Source organism: Citrus clementina, unplaced genomic scaffold (assembly GCF_000493195.1).
Source record: "Citrus clementina cultivar Clemenules unplaced genomic scaffold, Citrus_clementina_v1.0 scaffold_8, whole genome shotgun sequence".
Lineage (NCBI taxonomy): Eukaryota > Viridiplantae > Streptophyta > Magnoliopsida > Sapindales > Rutaceae > Citrus > Citrus x clementina.
The window spans coordinates 4,780,217-4,797,106 of record NW_006262022.1 but is presented as its reverse complement, the minus strand read 5'-3'; the positions used below and the strand labels follow the sequence as shown (position 1 = coordinate 4,797,106).

The following is a 16,890-nucleotide window of genomic DNA, read 5'->3' as shown; positions in this document are numbered from 1 at the left end:
ACAAAGAAATCAAGAGGATGAACAAGAAGAGCAAACAAATATGGAGCAACATGAAAGTACTTCTCAAGCACTCCCTAAGAAGTGGAAGTATGTTTCTTCTCACCCTAAGGATATAATTTTAGGAGATCTCTCAGAAGGTGTTACAATTAGATCATCACTTAGAAATACTTGTGAACATAATGCATTTATTTCTCAAATTGAACCCAAAACCTTTGTGGATGCGGAAAATGATGAATCTTGGATTATGACAATGCAAGAGGAGTTAAATCAATTTGAAAGAAACAATGTGTGGGAATTAGTTCCTAAACCGGAACATCAATCCGTCATAGGTACTAAATGGATATTTAGAAATAAGATGGATGAATCTGGTGTGGTTGTAAGAAATAAAGTTAAATTAGTGGCTCAAGGTTACTACCAAGAAGAAAGAATTGATTTTGATGAAACATTTGCACCCGTAGCTAGACTAGAATCAATTAGAATGTTGTTGGCATTTGCATGTCATAAAGATTTCATTTTATTTCAAATGAATGTGAAAAATGCTTTTTTGAATGGTTTTATAATGGAAGAAGTGTATGTAAAACAATCCCCTGATTTTACATACTTGTTCAAATTTATGTTGATGATATTATTTTTGGTTCTATTAATGAATTGTTGTATAAAGAATTTTCATCTTGCATGAGTAATGAATTTGAAATGAGTATGATGGGAGAGTTGAAGTACTTCCTTGGGTTGCAAATAAAACAAAATGAGGAAGGAATCTTCATAAATCAAGCCAAGTATGTAAAAGATCTACTCAAAAGATTCGGCATTGATGACTCAAAGACCAAAAACACTCCAATGAGCACAACAACTAAACTTGACAAAGATGAAAAAGGCAAAGAAGTAGATATCAAAATGTATCGAGATATGATAGGATCTTTACTTTATTTAACTGCAAGTAGACTCGATATCATGTTTAGTGTATGTTTGTGCGCAAGATTTCAATCATGTCCCAAGGAATCCCATTTGCTTGCTGTTAAAAGAATTTTCCGTTATTTGAGTGGAACCATAGATATTGGCCTATGGTATCCTAGGGGAACTCATATAGATTTAACATGCTATTCGGATGCGGATTTTGCCGGCTATGAAGTTGATAGAAAAAGCACTAGTGGAACTTGCCATATCCTAGGTCACTCACTTGTTTCATGGTTTAGCAAGAAATAAAATTCTGTTACATTCTCAACTACCGAAGCTGAGTATATAGCTGCAGGAAGTTGTTGTGCACAAGCTTTTTGGATGAAACAAACATTTAGAGACTATGGTATTAACCTAGAACAAATTCCTATTAAGTGTGATAATACTAGTGCTATAAATCTTTCAAAGAATCCCATTCAACACTCTCAAACCAAATATATAGAAATAAGACATCATTTCTTGAGAGATCATGTTCAAAAGGGGGATATTGCATTAGAGTTTATTTCTACAAAAAAACAACTCGCCGATATTTTTACCAAACCTCTTGGCGAAGAACAATTTTCAAAGATTCGGTATGAATTTGGGATGATGAAATTTTCGCATTAACGTCTCTATTCATGCTATTGAGTGTATTGAATTGATTGACTTATTGGTGATTTGATGATTTAAATGCTTAAGCTTGATATTCAAATGATGTGCTTGCTTTGTTAATTCTTGATTGATTATATGAATTAATTGCTTGAATATATTTTCATGAATTATATATTAAAATGACTCATAAAACATTTTTAGATCAATTAAATGATCTTGGAATGTATTATTTGCTAGCCAAAAATTAAATCAAATGTGCGAAATTATAGATAAAATAAATGGCTAACCGTTTCCAATAAACGGTGTACCGTTTTATTCTAGAAACTAGATTATGATGTCTGCCTTTTAACCATTTTACCGTTTGATGCAATCGGTAAACCGTTTAAAAACAAATAGCTCTTTAGAAGTTACTCTTTAGCTGTTAAGAAATTAACCTTTCACCGTTTCCCATTCCTTAGCCTCTGGAAGTTACCCCTTAACTGTTTAAATAAACGGTTTATCATTTTCGTGAATATAAAACTATTCAAAGGTTTTTCTTCTCCTTCCCCAGTTGCCCTTTCACTGTTTCAGGTATTGTTGCGCAGCCGAAGCTTCCTCTGCCCTCAAACCTTAATTTTTCTTATTTTTCTTGCCAAATCAAACATATAACATCATTTTTTATCACCTTTAGAACACTTTCACTGATTCAAATCTTCAAATTATGCCCAAAATTGAAAAATCCGAAATCCAAACCCTTAGTGCAGCCATTCGGGTTTCTTCATTTTGAACCTGATTCTTGCCCTTCTTCAACCAAATTGAGCGTCAAAATCATATTCTTTACTCATTCGTAAACAAATAATTAGTTCATCTTATTCTCCTCACATCTCTCTCAAAAATTTCAAACTTCCTTACTCTTCACCATGGCTGAGCCCCCTCGAAGAAATGTCAGGAGAAAATTTGTGCCTCCAAGGAATCCTATACCACCACGGGAAGTTTCTGAATTCGAAAGAATTCATTTCCCCATGCCTTCCTTGGCCAAGCAGTTTGAAGATCGCTTCAATGGTAGAAAGGTACTTGACTCTTTCTATATTGAATCAGATGATTTCAGTACCTTAGTTGTGTGTGGTAGAAGCATTAGGGATATGCTTCAGCCTTGGGAGTCTGCCATTGATTTTGATGACCGAGTTTATCCCAATTTAGTGCGAGTCTTTTATTCGAACATGGAAATCTCTGCAACTCGCCTAGATAGGATAGTTACTTAAGTCGGCGGTGTGCCTATAGAATTTTATGATGAGGATCTAAATGGCTTTCTAGGTATCGCTAGTGAGGGTCATGAAATTTATACCTCTAAGAAAGCCCTTTCTTTTGACGGTTTTAGTCATGTTGATGGAGTTCGTAATATTTGTCACCGTCGAGACTTGTCTAATGAGATCTGTAATATACCTTTTCGGTCTCAACTTTTACCTCTCCAAGTTCGCATTCTTCACACTATTTTACAGCACATAGTGACACCTAGGAAGGGTCACTCAGATGAGGTTACGAGGTTGGACGTTGGCCTATTAAATAGCCTTATTTCAGGTCGTCCCATTAACCTCGGCTATGTTATTGTGCGGCACATGTTGAGTACTCTCGTGGTTAACCACCGCTTGCTTCCATATGGCAGTATCATTATTAAGTTACTGCGATACTTTGAGGTGCCTCTTCTCGATACCGGTTATATGGAGATTAGACGGATTGGTCCAGAGGCCAACACTAGTATCGGTTTTTCTAGGAAGAATGGAGAGTGGATAAAGACTAAAAATTCCAAAAACCAGGATACCTTAATTGCTCCAGAGGATGATCGGATGCTCAATGATGTCTATCCTCCCAATAAGCTTCCAGATTTTAGATTAGGAGCTCATCTTCATCCTTTGCGTCGCCATTTTGTCCCCCGGCCTCCAGCTGACTCTGACTCTGAGGAGCGTGCGATGGATGCTGACATTCCCTCATCTTCCGAGCCGCCTTTGGCTCCCAAGTAGCCTCCTGCTCTTGAGCCATCTGCTGTTCCTGAGCAGCCCTCTGCTTCTGAGCCACTTCAAGCTCCAGTTCAGCCCCCTGCTTCGGACATTATGCAGCAGTTGGTTGCTGATGTTCGTAGGATTTCGGAGCGGCAGCAGTTGATTATCGATCGTTTGGACACTTTCTCCCGTGACCACCAGCAGTTACGTTCTGACTTTTAGACCTTCCAGCAGCAGAGTATTGGTCAGCAGCTTGAGCTTATCGCTGGACAACGTACTCTTCTCCATTATTTCGGTTATGATCTTGGGAGCACATCTTCTCCACCTCTATAGTTTCTGAGTTCTATTGTCGCACATACATTTCATATTTTGTTTGTTTGTGTGTTGCTATTTATATTTTTATATACACTGCTACCTCTATATGATCTTGATGGATTTTGATGACATATTTTTGTGTTGTTCTTGATGTTGGATGACTTGATATTGGCTGATTTGATATTGGTTGATGGAGTTGTTGGTTTGTTGGATGATGGAGTTATTGTTACTATATTTTGGAAGTGTTTTTTAAATCTCATCTTGTATTAGTGGTTTTGTTCCTTTTTAAGGGGAAACTCTGCCAAAATTTTCGCTCACCAAAACTCGGTAACTTCTTTCTTTAACGGATTTACGATTTTCTTTTCTCTCTTTTCTTTTTGATGATGAAGGGGGAGATAATTATGAAATTATGGGGAGATTTAAAATGAATTTTAAAATGTTTTCTTGAGCAAAAATCTTTTTATTGGACATTTCTTACTTTGGCCATACATTTAGGGGGAGCTTTTATTAAAGGGGAGCAAAATATTGATTAAAATTTGTCATCATAAAAAAGCGGGAGATTGTTAACATGAAGATGTTAATAATATTGATTTTGATGATAACAAACTTTAAATGGTTTTTTATAAAATGTTGGAGCTATTTCTTAAATAAACGAAAGCCTTATAATCATTCCAATTATATTCATAAAAGATGGACTTTCAAATTAGAAAATGATTCTCTGCAAAATCTGGTTTAAAATGTGATTTTGGAAATAAACGGTGAACCATTTTCTTTTAAACGGTTAATCGATTAAAACCAGAGAGCAACATTTGCCTAAGCTCTAACCGATTAAGAAAAACGAAAAACACAAAAAGCTGGGAAGGCTACTAGAATTTAACGGTGAATCGTTTATCTAAAAGGTTAGCCGATAAAATCCAGAATTGAAGATTGTACTCATCTGACACCGTTTAACAAAACCGGATAAGGCTAATTTGTTTTGCAGGTTACTGGAAACAAATGGCGAACCGTTTATTACAAACGATTAATCCATAATTTCTAGAGAGGTCATTTTATGCAAATCCTTAACCGTTTAATGTAAACGGATAACTGATGTTCATTTTGCAGGTCTCTGGAATTTAACGGCGAAAGGTGAACCCTAAACGGCAAACCGTTTATTTGAAAATTAGCCCAACGGTAACATTGACCAGATGAAATGGTTACATTCTTCGCCTTCAATGGGTTCATGTAAATCTTTCATTTATAACAAATCCTCCATCCTAGACTTCCAAATACCATAATTCTATGATTTTAATTTAATCGTGCATGCCGAGGACTCCTCCATCTCAACCACAGAGTAATAAAAATACAAAACCTGAAGCTATGATACCACTCTGTTTGGAAAGGGACTACCAAGCAGTTGTAAATTAAGCGAAAACAAAACTCTTTTCCTCTTTGTGCGATAAAAATATGATGTATAACACAAATAAATAGGCAGAAAAATAAACCAATAAATCCAAAAAAAATTTATGTGAAAAACCTAAAGCGAGAAAAACCATGAGACCGTAGTCTGATAAAATCTTCCACTATATTAATGGGATTACAACGCAAATTCTTCTTTAAATAATATTAAATGCCACTAACATCAAGAATCTCATTATTCTTGGTTTACAGTAACAGTTTAAAAAATGACTCTCTAACAAGTGGATATCTCAAATAATAGCCAAAGAGAGGATAAAATAAAAATCAAGACCAGTAGAGGGCGATGTCTTGGGAACATACACTCAAACTTTGGGAGAAAACAAAGTTAAAATCGACTTCTGATCGTCCAATCAAAGATTACAATTATTATTCTCAAATTGGAACTTCCACTAGCTTTTCTCTCTCTCTTGCCGCCTTTTCTTCTCCACTCGTTCTTTTTTTTTTTGGCCGCTTGCTTTTAAAGGAAAATTTAGGGATGGCAATGGGACAGATATAGGTTGGATCTACTCTGCCCCTGATCCAAATCCATAATAAAAATGAAGATCCGTATCTGCTCCAGATCCGTTATGAATCCATAGTTTTCGCTCCATATCCAGATCCAAAAAAGAAATAAATATGTATATCTGCTCTAAATCCGAAAAAAAATTAAAATCCAAATCTGCTCTAGATCCGTCATGAATTCTAAAATTCAGTAATAAAAAAATAATAATTTTTTAAAATGAAAATTGAAGGCTAAAATGTATTGATAACAAATAAATTATATAATTTTTCTAAAAAATATAATAAATATTGTAGTTTATACTTTTACACCAAAACAACAAATAAGAAAGATAATAAAGTATCATTCAAAAGTAATTGCAGAAGTAAGATCAATTTATTATTCTATTGTCTCCTTCATCATTATAATATCCACGACACACCTACCCTCATTCCTACAAGATTAGATAATGACATATAAATTAAATATAATTTATAATCGGTCATTTATTATTTTTATTATGATCATATTTGACTAATACATATGAATAACTATATTCCTTAAAAACTATTTGGCCAATATAATAAAATAAATTGCCAGGTTATATTACTTGGCTTGCAATTTGAATATTGCATGTACATACTTTGGGGCTGTCTGACTTTTAAATTTACAAAACTAACCTTTAAGTTTTAAGAGTTTAAATGCATGGTAAATACCACTAATATGCTATGAATAAAATTTATTATCATTATAATTTCATAATTGTTAAGAAACTTTTAAAATAAAATAAAATTAAAAGATGAGTGGATATGGATATGGATTTAGATATTAAGATAGATCCAGATCTACTCCAGATCCGTCTTAGATCCACACATCGATATCCAAATCCGATCCAAATTCATTTTAAACCGATCCAAATCCGATCCGATTGGATTTGGATCACGTGGATCTTGGATCACGTGGATCTTGGATCACGTGGATCTTGGATCAGATCCAATCCATTGCTATCCCTTGGCAAATTGCATGGCAATTTTCATTTACCCCTTCGAGTTTTTATTAATTACTTAATAGCCCAAACTTATTAAACGCCCAAACTTATTAAACTTTGGGCTTCGGCCACCTAAATGAGATGGACTCAATATTTTGGGCCTTAACAAAAATATGGGTAAACTGGGGTTTTTGAAAGTATAAAAATTATTTAAAAATAATTAATTCACGAGAGAATAATCTAAAATTAACCCTATATTTATTGATTATGATTAATGGCGACAAAAATAATTATAGTTAAGATCTCAATAATAACTTTGATTATTTGTGTAAATCCCCACAGCTTCACCGAAACTCTGCCGAACAGTTGCTGAAACTTTGCCAGAAAACCACCGGATGGCTGTCGACTATAGCCAGAACTCCACCGGACAATCGTCAGAACTCCGCTAGATAGCCATCTATCGTTATCGGAAGGTCGTCGGAACTCCGCCAGACCGCCATTATATATATATAATTCAAGTAAATCATGAATTGTTTTAGGACTTTTTGAAATTAAAAAAAATTGGTATTGATATTAAATTATATTTAATTACTAATATAGATAATTTAATATTTAAGATGAAGGATAAATTTGTCCAAAGAAAAAGTTATAATTACTTTTCTTATCAAATTTTATATCAAAGCAAAAAATAAAATTTAATTTCAATATTCTCCTCCACTCTTTTCTTCTTCCTTCTCCTCCATTCCACTTTTTTTCCTGTTCTCCCCTTTCTTCAAACCAAACATGGCCTAAAAGTACCCTTGGAAAGAAATTTCTCTCGCTAACCAACTGTCGCTCAAAGATTTCGTTCCCATTTTTCTCTTTTCTTTTCCTCAACCTGGCCAATGGAACCATTTGTTAGCAAAAACAATAATTTTGACAACATTCTTTTCCACTGCTAGTGCAAGGAGCAGTAACAAATTTTTATTTTTTATTTTTATCTACAAAAGTCAAACTGTAATAGTTATAAAAGAGCTTTTTTATTGGGGGAGAGGGAACTCTATAAAAGAAATTGAAACTCTAAACATAATGGATAAATAGATGGAAGTGCGTAAAATAATGGGATACTGGAATTTTTTTATTCAAAATTATTCATTTTTTGTTTTTATATTCTCTTTTATGAATTATGTTTCCAGAATAGGTTTCATGCATAAAACTTGATCTTGATCTTCGACTCGACATCATAAAGAAATAGATCGAAGTAATTTTTACTTTAAATTTATTTAATCATTTTTAAGAGAGAAATTGTTGAATGTTAGTGATGTAAATCCATTATAGGGTGAACGGTGATAATTGTTTAAAATTATTTCTATATAGTTATATTGTTTTCGTATTTATTAGTAAACTACGAGAAGGATATTTTAGAAATTAAAATTATTATTAAAAAACGGGTTGTAGAGTAGTTTGATGGGTCCCATCAATTTAAAAAGGGAAAAAGAGTGTTCGAAGTGTTTTTAAATTGTAAAATAGCCCCAATAAAAAAAGAAACAATTACTTCCATAGTCACAGTTCCGAATTTTAATCTATTTCACCTGAGGACTGAGGCAGCCTCTGTAAAATTTTTCTTTTACAACTTGTCGACACTCGATCGAGTTATACAATATACCTCATTCAGTAGCCAAAAAACAAACGAGTTATCCAGAGCAAGATGGGTTTAGGATTAGCTTCTTGGAACATCCTTCTACAGCTCCTCCTCCTGGTAGTCTTCAACTGTGGTTAATCTTTCCTTTTGCAAAATAAGTTTTTCATTTTAATTTGTTCATTAATTCTTGAGTTGATACGACCCTTCAAAGTTCATGCTGTTTATTTACTGTTGAACTTTTTTCAGTGCGCATACAGAAGCGGTGCCAGGGAATTGAGAGAGGAGTCTCTGCCTCAAATGGATGTTCAACTTCATCATATGCATATAGCTCATCATTCATCCCATGTGGACGTAAACTCAAGCGAGGTCAAGATATTCTTCACCTTGAGGGATCTAAAGGTAGGTAATAAAATGGCCCTCTATCTTCCAATTGAAGATCATTCAAATTCTGCTCACTTTTTGCCTAGAGAAGAAGCTGATTCCTTTCCATTTTCATTGAAACAACTTCCTTATATTCTTGAATTAACCTCCATCCCACGCGTCTCACCGCAAGCCAAAGCCATGGAAGACACTCTCAGGATGTGTGAAACCGATCCCATCAAAGATGAAATCAAAACTTGTGCTACCTCTTTAGAATCCATGCTTGATTTTGCTGGCAGCATCTTTGGCTCGGAGACAGGTTTTAAAACTGTGACCACAAAGTCTACCAGTAATACTTTCCAAAATTATACAATCCTAGAGGTGCAAGAGATCCCTGCTTCCAAGATGGTAGCTTGTCATTACATGTCCTATCCTTATGCAATTTACGGCTGCCATAGCCATATGACAGAGAACATCAACAAAGTATTCAGGGTTTCTCTGGTCGGTGACAATGGAGATATAGCTGACGCTATTTCAGCTTGTCATCTGGATACCTCTCAGTGGAATCCTGACCATCTATCATTTCAGATACTTGGTATTAAGCCGGGAACTATCCCCGTCTGCCACTACTTCCCAACAGATCATCTTGTCTTCGTTCCAGCAGCTAAAGATGAGTTTATGTAATGTCTGATTGTATTCAGCCTAGTAATGTTTGGTGTCAGTAATGTTTAAGAGGCTTTGTTTGTGTATTGTATTCAGCCTAGTAATGTTTGGTGTCAGTAATGTTTAAGAGGCTTTGTTTGTGTATTGTATTCAGCCTAGCTTGAAAGAATAATGTGGCTGTTTATTAAAATATGTACCGAGTTTTTCATCCTCATAAATAAGTTTGATGTTTGTAAATTAACTGTGATTTTCATTGAAATCGTAACTCCTTGCATATCATTAATTAAGGGAAAAAAAGTATATCCATGCTTCTTTGCTTTCATTTCTTGATCTCACAATTGTTTCTTTTAGCATACATAAATACCTTTTTATTTATTGATAATATTCCATAGCTCAGTTGAGAATAGTTCATGGACTAAGAATAGAAAATTAAGAATTCTCAATTACATCTTGAGTTAGTTCTATATGATATTAGCCAAATTTATGAACTGGTGGACTTCCGCTATCTTATCTTATGAACTACTAGAGGAAAATCAAATCTCACACACGATTCTCCATTTATCTTAATAAGAAAAAAGAAAAGGAAAAGGATATGGTTTGTGGAGTTATGGACTATGATTACTATGCGATGTCATTATGAACGATCTAAGAAGCTTTTTTTTTTTTTTTTGGATTAAGAGGGGCTCTTAACAGAGCTAAGAAATAATAAGGCGGGGATAGACTACCCCATAATTATCTTGGGACATAAACTGTAACACTCCTTTAGGAGGAGAGTTCAAAACATGAAGTCCTAGCGGGAGGGAACAAGCTAAAGTAGTCAAATAATCCGCGGCAAAATTAGCCTCCCTGTAAACATGAGTAATCTCCACCCGCCAGTTGCGTTTGATGAGTTCTTGAATAGCACGAATGAGGGTAGAAAACTCATTGGGATTCACCATGTTATTCTTCACAAGTTGAGTAACGCAGCGACTATCAACCTCAACACAAAGCCAACGGATCCCTTTATTCCACGCAAGAGTCAACCCTTGGTAAAGACCCCATAATTCTGCAGTAGTCAATGAACAATTCCCTATATTCATCCCAAATCCAGCAACCCAATGACCACTGTGGTCTCAAATCAGGCCCCCTGCAGCAGCTACACCATTCACTTTGCATGCACCATCTGAATTCAACTTGCACCATGGCCAATTCGGAGGCGACCAACCAATCCATTTGGTGACTTTTTTATTTTTCAAGCTCAAAGAAGACCCTTGAATTAAAATCACCTCCTCCGTGCGAGCCTTGGCATCATTAACCATGGATAAACTGTCCATAGCTAATCCATTCACCCAGAACTGGTTCCTCCAAAACCATAGTCTCCATATCGCTATACCAAAAAAGCAAACCCAATTTCAAACTCCAGAAATAGGCCATGCATTCTGGAGATTATTCATCATTCATTCTTTAAAAGGAGCTTGGAAAAAATGCTGCCTCATTGCTACTGGAATCACTTGATACCAAAAACCTTTCGTACCCATGCAATCTCTTAAAACGTGCAAGATATCCTCAACCGGGGCCCCACATCTATCACACTCAGTATTTATCACCATGTGGCGCCTTGCAATTTCAGATTTGGTTTTCAACCGGCCATGAAGAGCTAACCAAATGAAAACTTTAACACCCTGAGGGCCTTGCCACTTCCAAACCATATTCCAACTAGTATCCTGTAAAGAATTATTCGGAGAGCTGATAACACTATAAGCCGAGGAGGCTGAGAAATTCCCTTTATTAGAATGCGACCAATAAAATTGATCCGGACCTAACAAATCTGAGGGAGGATGTATGGACGCAATCTTCATGATGGCCGAGTGAGGGAGAAAATGATCAAATAATGCCCAATTCCATTGCCCATTCGCTGCCACACAATTAGCAACCATTAAGTTAGTAAGGTGATCGGGAATAGGAGAAGTGACCTGGTTCGCAAGGGGCTTATCCTTATACACCCAACAATCCCACTAAAAACGGATTCTTTTACCATCACCAACAGACCAGCTCCTACTTAACATCGTATCACTCCAAATCCTTCCAATAGCTTTCTACATATGAGATCCATAGCGAGTCAGCAAGGACAGTGGGGGGTTGGAATTATTAACCCCATATTTTGTACACAGGACCTGAACCCATAGGCTATCCTTAGCTGAGATGATTCTCCAACTAAGCTTCATTAAAAGCGCTTTATTCATCACGTTTAGCTCCTTAAGTCCTAAGCCTCCATAAGCCTTTGGTTTGCACAATGTATCCCAGCTAACCATACTCATCCGCTGCTGATTTGAGGTACCACTCCATATGAATTTCCTGCACGCTTTATCAATCTTCATATTAATTCCAATGGGGAGGCTAGTTGTTTGCATTGCGTAAACCGGGATAGCTTGTAAAACTGTCTGAGTAAGGGTTATTCTGCCAGCCAAAGACAACAGAGAAGTATGCCAGCCCAACAGACGCCTTTCCACTTTGTCAATAATGTTCTGATATGTATGCTGCGATACACGAGTATGCAGCAGTGGCATCCCAAGGTATGTGCCTAAGTCCTTGGTTACGGAGAAACCAAGTTCAGCCCCAATTCTTTTCAAGTCCCGAGCCGAAATATTTTTGGAAAAGAAAACTTAAGATTTAACCTTATTAACTTTGGCTTCCGAGCTCTGGCAAAAATTATTTAAGACCATATTTATCACCCCAGCTTGTTCAATGTCTGCTTCAGCCAAGAGTAAGAGGTCATCGGCAAAAAATAAATGAGTAAGAGGGGTACCACGACGAGCAAGTCAAATTGGCGGCCAATCCCCAGCAGTGACAACTCTATTAATCTCATGGCTGAGCCTCTCCACACAAAGAACAAAAATATCCCAGCTGAAATATGTTTGCATTGCGTAAACCGGGATAGCTTGTAAAACTGTCTGAGTAAGGGTTATTCTGCCAGCCAAAGACAACAGAGAAGCATGCCAGCCCAATAGACGCCTTTCCACTTTGTCAATAATGTTTTGATATGTATGCTGCGATACACGAGTATGCAGCAGCGGCATCCCAAGGTACGTGCCCAAGTCCTTGGTTACGGAGAAACCAAGTTCAGCCCCAATTCTTTTCATGTCCCGAGCCGAAATATTTTTGGAAAAGAAAACTTGAGATTTAGCCTTATTAACTTTGGCTTCCGAGCTCTGGCAAAAATTATTTAAGACCATATTTATCACCCCAGCTTGTTCAATGTCTGCTTCAGCCAAGAGTAAGAGGTCATCGGCAAAAACTAAATGAGTAAAAGGGGTACCACGACGAGCAAGTCGAATTGGCCGCCAATCCCTAGTAGTGACAGCTCTATTAATCTCATGGCTGAGCCTCTCCACACAAAGAACAAAAATATACGGGGAAAGAGGGTCTCCTTGTCGTATACCACTGGAGGGAACGAACTCATCAGAAGCTTCACCATTCCATAATACTCTCATTGTAGCCGAAGTAATACATGCCATAATGATCTGGATCATATCTCTAGGCAGTCTCGTTTCCTGCAGCGTCTCATAAATAAAATCCCAGTTAAGTCTATCATACGCCTTTCCGAGATCCACTTTAATCGCCATGAATCCTTTCTTCCCCGTTTTCTTGCGCATGGAGTGAATAACTTCTTGGGCAATCACAATATTATCAGTGATATGACGGCCAGGCACAAAGCTAGTTTGCTGAGGACCAATAAGAATCGGCATTAGGGCTTGCAGTCTGTTAGCCACAATTTTAGAAATGGTTTTGTATGCCACTGTGCATAAACTAATCGATCGATACATTTTTAGATTAACCGGATGGTCAACCTTTGGAATGAGAACTAGAAGCGTAGTGTTAATATCCTTCAAAATACTGGCGCTGCTGAAACTATTCTTTATAAATTTACAGAAGGAGTGGCCAACGATATGCCATTGGGATTGGTAGAAAATCGCATGAAGACCATCCACGCCAGGTGCCTTTAGTGGCTTCATGCTAAAAATAGTCTGTTGGATTTCATTATCCTCGATGGGAGCCATGAGCCCGTGAGTGAGAGCTGCATCAAGGATAGGGAAGCAGCCCCTGACTGGATATGGTCGGAAAGCCAAAGTCTCACTACTATAAAGGGTCGAGAAGAAAGCCGTAGCATGCTGCTTAATAATTTCATTATCCACAATCCATTCCCCATTAGCATTTTGGATAGTTGTGATACGATTTCTTCTACGTCTGGCCAACGTTTTTTGGTGAAAATAAACTGTATTTCTATCCCCTTGGAGAAGCCATTCTTTACGAGATTTTTGAAGCCACAAAATTTTCTGTTGTGTAAGAATTTCCTCTAACTCCTTCTTCAGCTTGAGCTCTAACCTGGCCAAACTTCGTCGGGACTTAGTTTCTAATACCTTTTGAATCCCCCCCAGGCATGCTAAGATCCGTCGCTTCTTTTCAAAAATATTCCCAAAATGGTCTCTATTCCATTCCAAGGCCTTTTTCACAAAAATATCAGCTGCATTTAGATACGGCAAACTATTAATCCAAGCATTAGAGACAAACTCCTCAAAAGAATTGTCTGTAAGCCATGCAGCTAAGAAACAGAAAGGTTTTTGTCCCCTAACGCTACTGGCATCATTATTAAACCGAACTAAGATGGGTCTATGATCTGAAGCAATTTTTGGCAGGTGTAAAACTGCATTGTCTGGATACTTGTTTAGCCACTCTGTATTCGACATAGCTCTGTCCAGCCTCTTCATAAGAAAACCACGAGACCAAGTGAAACGGGGACCATGGAAGTTTAAATCAAACATTCCATTCTTAGTAAACCAACTCTTAAATAGACCACACACCCCAGAAATATGTGTAGAGCCACCTTTCTTCTCATCAGCACAAAGAATGGAATTGAAATCGCCTCCCACCAACCACGGGCCATGAACCGTTCTAGCCAAGAAATCAAGGTGATCCCACAACTGCTGTCACAAAATAGGATTAGGGCTCGCATACACAGTTGTGATCCAAGTTTCAAGAATATCATTCTTCGAAATTTTGAAATGGACGAATTGCTTATGATTGAATAAGACTTCCACATCAAAATAACCCCGCCAAAGAATCCAGATACCTCCAGAAAAACCCGTAGCTTCAATACGATGAGAGTACTCAAATCCACTGCATTTAATAAAATCATCGGCTTGCTTCCCACTGATTCTAGGCTCCATTATAATAACCATGAAAGGGCCATAATTTTTTATAAGGGTATTAAAAGAGCGACGAAAACCCTTCGAGGCCGCCCCCTGTACATTCCAAAAAAGAATTTGTAACTTCATGATATAAAGATTAGAGAAAAATAGAACCTTACTGCAGCGGCTGAGATGCCTCTTCCGTTAGGTCCATGGCCGTTTCTTCAACAAGGGACACATCACCTTCTGAAGAGTCAGCCCTGTCCTCACTTGTAGCCACATAATCACTATCATTCGTGTCGTCTTCCATGTCCATGTTAGCAGCTAAACCCGTGAGATTAGGAGGGTCACCATCTAATTCGGACAGAGTGATATGCCCACCAGCACTGTTTTGGCCATTGGAGGTTTTAGGATGGACATTAGCACAAGGGAGGTGTGCAGTGGTGTAATCAGTAGAGAAAGAGATGGCCGAATGATGGAGGGGGTTTAAACTAGTAGGAATGTACACAGGCATAAGTAAAGGATTGGGGCTTGCATGGTTTGCATGGAGGTTGGTAACACCTCGTGAGACATGTGTGTGAAAAGGGCTTTGAGGAGCTGTGTTTTCTTTAGCATGGGTTATCGCATGCAGTCCAGTAGATGTTCCCATGTGCCCCGGTTCTGTTGGCTTAGCTGATTTGTGAGCATCTGTCCTTCTAGTGGGTTTACTTTTTGACGACAAAGTAGGGCTAGAATTAATTGTATTGCTATCTCTATATGTCCGTTCCATATGGGCATCCTGTTTCTCCTCATGGTTTGATTCTCCTTCCCCGAGATTAGCTAAGATATTGAATCGCGATTCCTTCCCATACTGCCCCCGAAAAACTTGGCCAGTTGCCTGATTAGAATTGCTTTCCTTCTTCACTCTCGACTTTCCTTTGCGAGCCACTACCATCCATGGCCCGAATTTTGGTTCATTTCGGCTGTCGTTTCTGGCCTTACTCATCCACTGATGCTCCGTCAGACCACCTGGGATAGGCACATCGTCCTCAGTCGGACCATTATTCTCCCTATCTGAACAGTTTTCTTTGTAATGGTCGTACTTCCTACAGTGGAAACAAATAACCGAAAGATTCTCATATTCAACTCTCTGTATTTTACCATCCAGATGAAACTGTGAAATTAGAGGGCTCTTAAGATCTATTTCTACTGCTATTCAAGCGAATTTACCCCTCTGTGCAGATTCTGTAGTATAGTCGATACGGATAACCGAACCAATGATTTGCCCAAGCCGTCGGAGTATTTTCTTGTGGTAATAATGCAGAGCCATGCCCGGGAGACGAATCCAGGCCACTACTTTATCTATCTCCCCTTTAGAACTATCAAAGTGAGGTGACCATGGTTGTACCGTCAGATAATGTCCCATAATAGTCCAAGGTCCAGATGTTAAAACATAATCCGCATCTCTTGCATTCTTGAAACGGACCAAGTAAAAATCATTCTCTAGATCAATGGTGTTAAATCCCGGTGTCAAATTCCACAACGATTCCAATCTGTTACACAAAGCCCTGTATCCAATGCGGCGACCCAACAGTTTAACCACAACTGTATTCTGCCAAGGCTTGATCAACTGCTCATGAACTTTCGGTGAAAAAGTTATGGATGGCATAGAATCAGTATTCATAAAAATTACATCCTCCAGATTTAAATCTAAATCGTCGTCGCTGCCAAACAACTCTTCCTCTGTATCCTTTTGTGACTTCATTAATTGGTCTCGAAAGGAGAGGCGCTCAGAAGTTTCACCAACATCACTTTGAGCCATAAACTTGGCCTTCTTGGTGGAGCGATCATCAACCATGGGTGGGGGAGGGTTTTTCTCAAAGCTTTCCATTGCTAATCACCAAAGCCTTAATAACGATCTAAGAAGCTTTTAATTAAACATTTGATTCATTAAGAATCAATAATTATTCACCTAAGCCAACTGACCAAATAGTGGTTGGAGGATTAATGGAATATGATTACTATGTGATATCATTATCATTGAAAAACTTACAACGTTACTTGATAAGTCATGACCAAAATGTTGATCTTATAAAAACCATAAGAACTTATCAAGGGTGAGGATTAACTCGCCTATGATCCAATGGTCATTGAAGCATCATGGGACTTTCCAAACACATTCAATTGAAGGGACTAAACCATTCTTTAAATCGCAACGAACATCCGCACAAAAATTACATAAAATTGCAACTAGAGCCAGAAATGAATGTAAAATTTCCGTCACCGTACGACGCAACAGTGCGGCTAATGTTGGCATCACTTGAACGAAATTTTTTACCAGA

At 37.5% G+C, this 16,890-nt stretch overlaps 1 protein-coding gene across 1 annotated transcript; it reads left to right on the top strand.

Annotated features, from left to right (window-relative positions):
- Positions 1–8,444: 8,444 nt before the first annotated feature.
- LOC18034667 (BURP domain-containing protein BNM2A) lies at positions 8,445–9,432 on the top strand. The gene is made up of 2 exons (XM_006423175.2): positions 8,445–8,498; positions 8,628–9,432. The coding sequence occupies exons 1-2, from the start codon at positions 8,448–8,450 to the stop codon at positions 9,423–9,425; spliced, it is 849 nt and encodes a 282-aa protein (XP_006423238.1). The 5' UTR covers positions 8,445–8,447; the 3' UTR covers positions 9,426–9,432.
- Positions 9,433–16,890: the final 7,458 nt, after the last annotated feature.